General features: G+C 42.8%; 1 protein-coding gene across 6 annotated transcripts in view; it reads right to left on the bottom strand.

Moving 5' to 3' along the window:
* The window catches only part of Wdr89 (WD repeat domain 89), a 33,154-nt gene that overhangs the window by 3,776 nt on the left and 19,638 nt on the right, over positions 1-9,740 (bottom strand). The window contains exon 2 of one of the 6 annotated variants that reach the window (XM_023703793.1): positions 5,334-6,744. The exons of 4 other annotated variants lie outside the window; for them this stretch is intronic. In XM_023703793.1, coding sequence (XP_023559561.1) covers positions 5,334-5,377 — 44 coding nt within the window. In that variant the 5' untranslated portion in view covers positions 5,378-6,744. The remainder of the gene's footprint in view (positions 1-5,333; positions 6,745-9,740) is intronic. One more of the 6 variants, XM_023703796.1, reaches the window with a different exon arrangement.

The raw sequence follows: 9,740 nt of genomic DNA, 5'->3' as shown, positions 1-9,740 counted from the left end.
TCACTAGACTCACTGGACTTGTAGTGACTCTCCTGTTTTCAGCTTCCCAAGCACTGGGATTACAGGCGTGCACCACCCTGCCCAGTCTCAACAGCTGTTTCAGCGCACCCCGGGGGCATGGCACTGGCTGAGTGCTCTGCCTAAGCAGGTGCTTTAGTCAGCTGAGCTATCTGGCCAGCCTATATATATTTTTATTAGTGTATGTTTGCGATACCACAGTGGTGTTCATTTTGGGGAAATGCATGTCTAAAACATGGCTTAATGAGTTTTGATCCCTTACATCTCTCCCTTCCCTGTCTCTAAAAATCTGCCTTCATGTTTCCTACCACCTCTCCTTTTTTTAATTTTGATTTTTTTTTTTTTGGCAGAACTGGGGATTGAACTCAGGTCCTTGCTCTTGCCAGGGAAGCGCTTATTCCACTGAGCCATCTCCCCGGCCCTGATTTTTGTTTTTGAGACACAGTCCTGCTATACAGTTCAGGCTGGCCTTGAACTCACTATGTAGCCCACATTGGCCTTGAACTCAGTTGTCCTCCTGCCTCACCTTCCTGAGTGCTGGGATTACAGGTGTGAGCCACCACACCTGGCTCTATTTCACCTTTATTTTTGCTCATTTGTTCATTTATTCATTCTTTCTAGGGTTTTCATTTAACAGAAACCAAGCAATACCTGCATTTAACTTTGTGTATCTGACTTATTGGCATCAGCATTATAGTTTCAGGTTCCATCCATTTTGCCACAAATGATATGGTTTCCCACTTCGTTACAGAAAAACATTCCAATGTGTATTGCCTTTTTCATCTTTTTTTAAAAAGTATTTATTGTTATGGTTTAAAAAAAAATAATTTGTGTGTGTGTGTGTGGCCAGCTCAGCCCACCAGGGGGCAGGGCTGGCTGGCATGTGGTGCTGGGGGATTGAACTGCGGTTCCTGTGCTTTGCTAAGCTTGTTCTAAGTAGGTGCTTTAGACCACTGAGCCATCTCACCAGCCCCACCTTTTTCATCTTTAAAAGTGGAAATAACTACTAACTCAAGAGAGTTAACTGAATGGATGTATGAAATGTGTTCTGCACAGTATGGAATGGCATAATACATATTCAATAAATATTATGAAAGTATTACCTATAGAACCACTACCAGTACCACTGATATCTCATGAGAAAGAATATGGATCTGTTGAGGCAGGTCCAAATAGCACAATTAAACTAGTGAGCAGATAATATCAAAAAGCTGCTTTAGGTTCTAAACAAGAATATATACTACTCATAAAGAACAGTATAGTGAATACACAGCCCTTCACTGATGTTCATCTGTCAATTCTTGTTACACGTGTTACTGTTTTTGATGAACCGTTTCAAAGTTAGCTGCAGGCCAAATATGGCTTCATCTCTCAACACTTCAGCACAGGGACACCTCCCCAAATTTTTTTCATGACATTAAATGTTTAAAAGTCCAGCCCTGTTGTCTCAGATGTCCCTCATTCTGGGTTGGTCTGTCTGCTCACAACTGAATTCCATGCAGATGCCTCTCCAGCGGGAGTATCAGCAGGGAGACACAGCATAGTGTGTGAGTATTCATTTAAGGCGGTAACAAACATTAAGTTCAAGGCCCATTTCTCTCTCTCCTTTTTTCTTTTTTGTATTTTAGGGATGGGTCTACAGGGTGTTCAGGGTCTTGCTACTAGATCAGACTCGTAATAATCTGCCTGTTTACAGCCTCCCAAGAGCTGGGATTACAGGCCCAGGCCACCAAGCCCAGTTTCAATTGCCATCTCAGCATGCCCCAGGGGTGGGGAGTGCATGGCCCATCTCTCTCTTTGTACTCAGAAAACAGATGATTGGAGCTGGGGAGATAGCTCAGTAGAAAAAGCGCTTGCCTGGCAAGGGCAAGGGCCTGAGTTCAATCCCCGGTTCTGTCAAAAAAAAAAACCCCAAAACTGAACAAAACAAAACAAAAAAACCCAACCAGATGACATTTCAGAATATCCTAATTTTCAACAACCCTTTTTTTTTGAGACAGGGTCTTACTATGTAGTTCAGAATGGCCTCAAACTCATGGTGATCCTCCTGCTTCAGCCTCCTGAGTGTTGAGGTGTGCACCATCACCATGCCCAGCTTCAACAACCTTTTGACTGAAGATTTGTGGCACTTACTGATTATCCTTCCTTGAATCAATGATTATACTGAGATCTGCTAAACAATTATTCTTCCTACCATATAAAGAACTTTTTCTTTCAGTGTTACCAAGATACTAGGGATATTTTAGGGCCAGGGATATAGCTCAGCAGCATAGCACCTGCCTGGCAACTCCAAGATCTGGAGTTTGATTCCTGGTACCACAGCGCCCCCACAAAAACAAACAAACAACAACAAGGAAAAACCACTTAAGAAATTATGGGCTGGGGAGATAGCTCAGCAGTATAAGCACCTACTGGGCAAGTGCAAGGACCCAAGTACAATCCCCAGTACCGCATGCCTTCCTTGCCAGCCCCCAAATCCTAGGCACACTAGCCAGAAACCAGGCATGGTGGCACAAGCACTGTAGTCCCAGCACTGGGGAGGTTGAGACAGGCGGATCACTGAGTCCAAGCTGCATAGTGAGACCATGTATCCTATAAATATATTAAAAGAAATTACAATTTTATTTTATTTATTTATTTATTTATTTATTTTATTTATTTTTTTTTTTTTGAGGAACCAGGGATTAAACTCAGACCCTTGTGCTCGCCAGGGAAGCACTTTTTCTACTGAGCCATCTCCCCAGCCCTGAGAAATTACAATTTTTAAAAATTGTATATTATAGTTCATTGCTTGGTTGCTTTTTTCCCTTAAGATGGGCTCTTACTATGTGGCCTCAAACTCTTCTTGGGACCAAAGGATCCTCGTCAGCCAGCCTTGAACGTGTCATGCTTCCGGCTGCTTCAGGACCACGGCAACAGCAGCTGCTGTACCTGGGCTGCTCCTGTCTCGTGTTCTGCAAGGGATTCCTCCTGTTATCCAGTAGAGGATCTGCCACCTCCCCGATAGATCCTCCCCATGAACCTACCTAAAGAAACTCTTTTTGTCTTGTTGCTGCTTGTTCTACTAATTCAAAATTTTATATCTTCAACTACGAATTACTTCAAATGTACACAGAGGGGTGGAAAACAGCTGAACAGATACCCAAATATACTTAGGTGGGACAGAGGTTAACATTTTGCCATATTCACTGCAGTTTTTTCCTGAAACATTACAAATAAAACTAAAACTCTACTCCTGTAAGAATTTCTCAAAATGGTATGACATTTGTATGTGTCTTCTTTTGAAATTTGCTCTTTTCATTCAATATATTTTTTGAAAAACACTACTGCCAAACTTATTACCCAATTTATTCTTGTTTGTCATTACAAATAGTCATCAAGAAGGAATGGTACCATACACCTATAATCCTGGCTACTGAGGAGGCTAAATATTTGAGGCCACCCTGGGAAGAACCTGTTTCAAAATAAAGAAAGAAAAGAGGTTGGGGACAGAGTGCAGTGGTGAAGGATTCATGGGTTAGACCCCCAGTGATGTCAATTAAAAAAATAAGAAAAAAAAAAACTCTAAGAGTTCTAAGAGCAACAGGTGAAACAAAAAGGATTGTACATGCATGTTGTGTTTGCAGGGAGGAGCTGCTTATAGAAACTAGTAAAAGAATGAAATTATAAAAGTACTGTAGGGGCTGGAGAGATGGCTCAGTGGTCTAAAGCACCTACTTAGAACAAGCTTAGCAAAGCATCAGGGACCGCGGTTCGATCCCCCAGCACCACATGCCAGCCGGCCCCGCCCCCTGGTGGGCTGAGCTGGCCACACACACACACACACACCACACACACTCTCTCTCTCTCTCTCTCTCTCTCTAATAAATAAATAAATAAATAAAATTTAAAAAAAAATAAAAGTACTGTAATCCCAGCACTGAGGAGGCTAAGGCAGGAGGACTGCCCCAAGTTTAAGGTCAGCCTGGGGTACACAGTGAGTTCAAGGCCAGCCTTGAACTATACAGCAAAACCCTGTCTCAAAAGAAATTATAGAAGTACTGTAAAGCACAAACACAATATTGAGGTATATTTATGACTAAAACACTAGTTGTGAATCTTTACTACAAACTATTCAAATATATCCTAAAATAAAACTTTGTATTTATTTATTTGGGGTTTTTTTTATTTTTTTATTTTTATTTGAGAGAGAGAGAGAGAGAGAGAGAGAGAGAGAGAGAGAGAGAGAGGGAGGTGTGTGTGTGTGGCCAGCTCAGCCCACCAGGGGGCGGGGCTGGCTGGCATGTGGTGCTGGGGGATTGAACCGTGGTCCCTGATGCCTTGCCAAGCTTGTTCTAAGTAGGTGCTTTAGACCACTGAGCCATCTCTCCAGCCCCTATTTGGGGTTTTTTGAGACAAGAGTCTCACTATGCAGCTCATGCTGGCTTTGCCCTCACTGTGCAACCCAGGCTGCCCTCGCACTCACTGCAGTGCTCCGGCCTCAGCCGCCCCAGTGCTGGGATTACAGTAAGCACATGCCACTGTGCCCAGCAAGGAACAGTTCTTCACTGTAACTTCATACTCATCTCTGCATATTGATCTTTTTATCAGATGGATAAAAACCTAGAAAGTTTAATATGATGTTTGAGTTGATGTTACCTTACGGGTCTAGGACACACCGTGCCACACCCACGCGGGGCAGCACTCTCCACATGGAAACTGTCTCCTACAAAGCTTCAGTTCAAGGGATTCTGGAGCTGAAAGGCAAGGCAGGCAGAGCAGGCCCTGGATGGAACACTGCAGCGCACGCTCTGAAATTAGCATGGGGGGCCTGGCCCTAGCTCAGTTCTTTAAGTGGCTGCTTCCACAATGCTGGCAGCCTCAGATTGCTGTAGTTCGATCCCCACAACACTCCAGCCAGCCAAAAGTGCCCTGAAGTGAAGGCATTGGAGGAGAAAAAAAAAAAAAAAAAGAAAGAAATTAGCATGGTACCAGCCAGAGGAGGGCCACATGTGCATGGTTCAAATGGAGCATACTCCACAAAAACAGAACCAACAACAGTATACAATTGACCACTGACTTACAAACTCAGTTTGTTACAAAGGCTGGTTATAACTCCAGTTGGTTGTAAGTCAAGACTGCTTTTCCTATAAGAAATCACGGAAATACCCATATTGCATTCTAAATCTCCCGAAGTCCCCCTTATCTTACCTTTTCATAATAAAAAGGGGGGTTCTATAAGGCGTATAACCAGAAACATCAAAATTTTTCCTAATGTATTCATCAAAGTTATGAAGTGTGCCTCATTTACCAGAAATGATTTCCTACATACTCACCCCATTTGTGGACGTCTTTGGCTTGCAGGAATGGGGGTTGGCATGCACGGTGGCTACTGTTTGGGAGGAGAGCCCCCTTCCGCAAGAACATCAGAAGTCTGGCTCTCTGGTGTCCTTCCTCTCCTTGGGAGACTCTGTAGCCCACTAGGACCTGCTTCTGGCCCACTAGGTCTCAACCTTTTCAGAACTAAAAGCTGGTCTAAGGCTGTCTGCTTCTGTCTTTTCTTTAACACTGTTCTGTAGTATGACATGATACTGTCATTAAGCAAGTGAATGCAATGACTGGCTTTTTCTCTGTCTGGGTGGGTCTTCTCCACAAATGTTTGTAGCTCTGTCCATTTTTTCAGCATTTCCTTTATTTCAGAAGAAGAACTCTGCTGCACTGATTTGTGACACTTCCCTTCCTCTTCAGAAAGCTCCTTAGCAGCTGTCGTTCTCGGTTGCTCAGCCAGAAGTTGCTGACGTGCCTCTGCAGATGATTCTACGGAGCGTTCCTCCACCAGTTCCTCAACATCACCACTGCCTAGCTGCAAGCCTATGTAAGTTCCCCTGGGCGTTTCCTTCCAGAAAAGACCAGGTTCATCACAGTTGAAAACCTGATGAGAGCAAAATCCATTCCTCTGGGTCATCTTTTCAAAGTGGTGCATGTAAGTCTCAGCAGCCCTTTTATCAGCACTAGGTGCTTCAGCGTACTTACTTACACTATGAACCCCAGTTCTTGCTTTAAAATTATGAAACCATCCCTTACTAGCACGAAATATTTTGCCATTATCACTTGATGGATTATGCTTTACAAGATCTGCATTTATTGCCCTAGCTTTTTCACAAATTACAGATTCAGACAGGTTGTAACCGGCCGCCTGCCTTTCGTTTATCCACACTAATAACAGCCTTTCCACCTCATCTAACGCTGTGGGTCGAGATTTACTAATCTGAGTAACACCTTTAGCAACACTAGCTTCCTTATACAGATCTTTTCTCTGTAAGATTGTTGAGATGGTGGATTTTGACATGCTGTACATATTAGCAAGATCAGTGACACGAATACCACTCTCATATTTCTGCACAATTTCCTTCTTCTTTTCAATTGTGATTGCTTTTTTAACTTTCCCTTCCTTTCTTAGCTTCTTTTCTAGCTTTTTGGGGGCCATTCTGATAACAGTAATTGTAGCAGTTGTATAAAGCACCAACTAAAATCACATCCACAGACATGTACATCTGGGCTCAGAGGCACGCTTACGGATGCTTTTCTGGCATTGCAAGTCTTTGTTTACAACCAAATAAGCAGCCTGATTTCAGGTAGTAACTCAAGTCTTTAGTCTTAAGTTAAACAAAACCAGTTTTATCCAGTCGTAACTCGAGGGTCCACTGTACTTCAAAAGGAAGAGGAGGAGGAGGAGGAGGAAGGAGGCTGGAGGAAAGGAAGATAAGAAAGAATGACATTGGAAACTACGCATATCCCCATAATACGTCAAAGCCATAGAGCTGATGTTCACTCAGAGATCCAAAGACAATTCAGTCATTGGGGGTGGGGTGTCCTTTAATCCATGCTTTTACACACTAACATGCAAATGAGTCAGAAGTATATCATTTTAAGACTGTAATGCTTAATTTGATACACTAATGCAGCGAGTCATTCCAGGATGAATACTCTTCTAGGTAGAGACCCCATCAGTTTTCTTTGCACTTCCCAGGCCTTAGGAGAAGCCATCAGATGTTGTTTCTCTTTAGTCCACATTTTCCCAGGATGACTTCATTCACACTTATTTTTTCAAAGGTACTCATCGAAAATGATTCTCTACAACCCACACATTTCCAACTGCTTACTGACTACTGTATTTCTCTTTGGATGTATTCCCTCCTTTCTCAGAATCCTTTAGATAAAAAAAAATGATAATCGCTTACATGTCTCAATTTTCTCCATTTTTGCCAATGGTCTTGGCATCATAATGAAACTCTGACCTGCCTAGTTGCCCAAAGCAGAAGCCCTTGTAAGTATCTAATCCTCCAACTCACTTCAGTCATTCAATCTCCAAATCCTACTTTTGGGCTGTATGCTGCTTAAAGAAGCAGTAGACCCTTGAGTTACAACCAGAATTTTAGGTTTAACTTATGACCAAAGTCTTGAGTTATGGAGTTATGACCTGATGCAGGCCACTTGCACAGCTGTAAACAGAGACTCACGGGGCCAGAAAACACACGCGTCAGTCTGAGCTCACATGTATGCATTTGTGGGTGCAATTTCAGTCAGTGCTTTATGTAACTGCTACGACTGTTTCTATCAAAATGGCCCCAAAAATCTGGTAAAGAGGCTAAGAAAGCAAGAGAAGATAAAAGGAAATCATAATCGCAAAGAACAGCATTAAAGAAAAGACAGAAGCAGACAGCCTTAGACCAGCTTTTAGTTCTAATAAGACTGAGACCTAGTGGACCAGAAGCAGGTCCTGGGGCCTGCAGGACAGCTCAGTTGTTTAAGTGCTTGTTCATGCAAAAGCAGTCAGGCGCAGGATACTGCAGTTTGATCCCTACCTCCACATGCCTTACCAGACCCGCCCTTGAGGTAGCCAGAGTGTGTGGGGGGGAATCCTTCTCAACTTTTAGGGCCAAATAGCTCAGTGGATTAAAGCGTCACAGAGGCTGGGGATTTAATCCCTGGGCCTGCCATGCCAGCCCCGCCCTCGGGGTGCACTGAGACAGCAATTGGGTGCTGTGTGCCTATAATCCCAGCTCCTAGGAGGTTGTAAGCAGGCAGATCACTATGAGTCTGATCTAGTAGTGAGACCCTGAACACCACAGCCTGTAGACCTTTCCCTGAAATACCAAAAAAAAAAAAAAAAGAAAGAAAGAAAAAAAGAAGCAGGTCCTAGTGGGCTACAGACTCCCAAGGAGAGCAAGGATAACAAAGAGCCAGATTCCTGATGTTCTTACAGAAGGGGGCTCTCCTCCCAAACAGTAATCACCCTATATGCCATCCCCTCTTCCTGCAAGCCAAAGACATCTACATGCAGGATGAGTACTGTGGAAATCGTTTCTGGTAAACAAGGCACACTACACATTTTATAACGTTTTGGTGAATACATTAGGAAAAATTTTGGTGTTTCTGGTTACAAACCTTATAGAACTTGTTTTTGTAATGAAAAGGTGGGCTGGGGAGATGGTTCAGTAGAATAAATGCTTGCCTGCCAAGCACAAAGGCCTGAGTTCAATACCGGGTCCGCAAAAAAAAAAAAAAAGATGTAATGAAAAGGTAAGGCAAGGGCCGGGGAGATGGCTCAGTGGAATAAGCGCTTCCCTGGCAAGCGCAAGGGCCTGAGTTCAATCCCTGGTTCCGAAAAAAAAAAGAAAAGGTAAGGCAAGGGGTGCTTTGGGAGACTTGGAATGCAGTATGGGTGTTTCCATGATTTCTTATAGGAAAAGCAGTCTTGACTTACAACCAACTGGAGTTATAACCAGCCATTGTAACAAATTGAGTTAGCTGAAGGTTCATTGCATTAGATTAAATCTATTTCTGTAAATCAAATGATACTGATAATTTCATATGGTTCAAAAACATGGAATTTTTTTATATTAATCATAATCTTAATTTTGTTTGTTAGATGCATAAATATGCATTCTAGATTATTACAGTGCTAGCTTAGGAAGCCAGCCTTCTATTAATGGGAGTCCGTATTATCCACATGCTTACTAGACACACCCATATGCACACAGAGAAGGACAGTAGAGAATACAGCACTAAAGCAAAAAGTAGAAATGAGAAAGAAAGGAAAATAAAGCGCAGTAGAGAAAAGAGAAAAGGACAGAGAAAGGAAGCGCTTACTGCTGCTACGTCTTGCACCATAGAAAAGTTAAACCTTGTCATCCTCATCTTTGTCAAAACTCAGAAGAGACCGTGAAGGTAGCTTGCGAGAAGCACTCAGAGGCTGGGAATCGAACACAAGCAAGCTTTATTAGCCAGGTGACAGTGATCAGCAGAAGCCAAAGCACAGACCCCAGAGGCTTTGCTCTCAGAGGTTTTTATATATTAACAACTTCCTCCGTTACCATAGTGACATTACTTCTTTTTGGAATTTTGCAAGAATGTCACAGGGTTTACATTTTGCCATGGGCTTGTTAGTCAAACAGATTCCAGTTAAAGTTCAGCTTACCCCACAGTTTGATCTCATTGTTGCTCCTTTAGTTAAGGACTTGCTCTTCCTTTGTGGGTTTTATGGTTAAAAAGTGAGGAGTAAATTCATGCAGAGTTTAAGGGACTCCTAAGATGGAGGCCAGAAACAAAATGGCATCACTTTAGCCATGTCAAGACAAGAGGTGAGGTCCAGACAAAGGAAATGGTATTAAGGTCAAAAGCTCCCATATTAAGGTCAAAAGCTGTGGTGGTAATGCTTCACTAAAAACAATTTTTCTTCA

This window comes from Octodon degus, unplaced genomic scaffold (genome assembly GCF_000260255.1).
Source record: "Octodon degus isolate 3935 unplaced genomic scaffold, OctDeg1.0 scaffold00007, whole genome shotgun sequence".
In the NCBI taxonomy this organism is placed as follows: domain Eukaryota; kingdom Metazoa; phylum Chordata; class Mammalia; order Rodentia; family Octodontidae; genus Octodon; species Octodon degus.
This window is presented reverse-complemented; position numbering and strand designations above follow the sequence as displayed.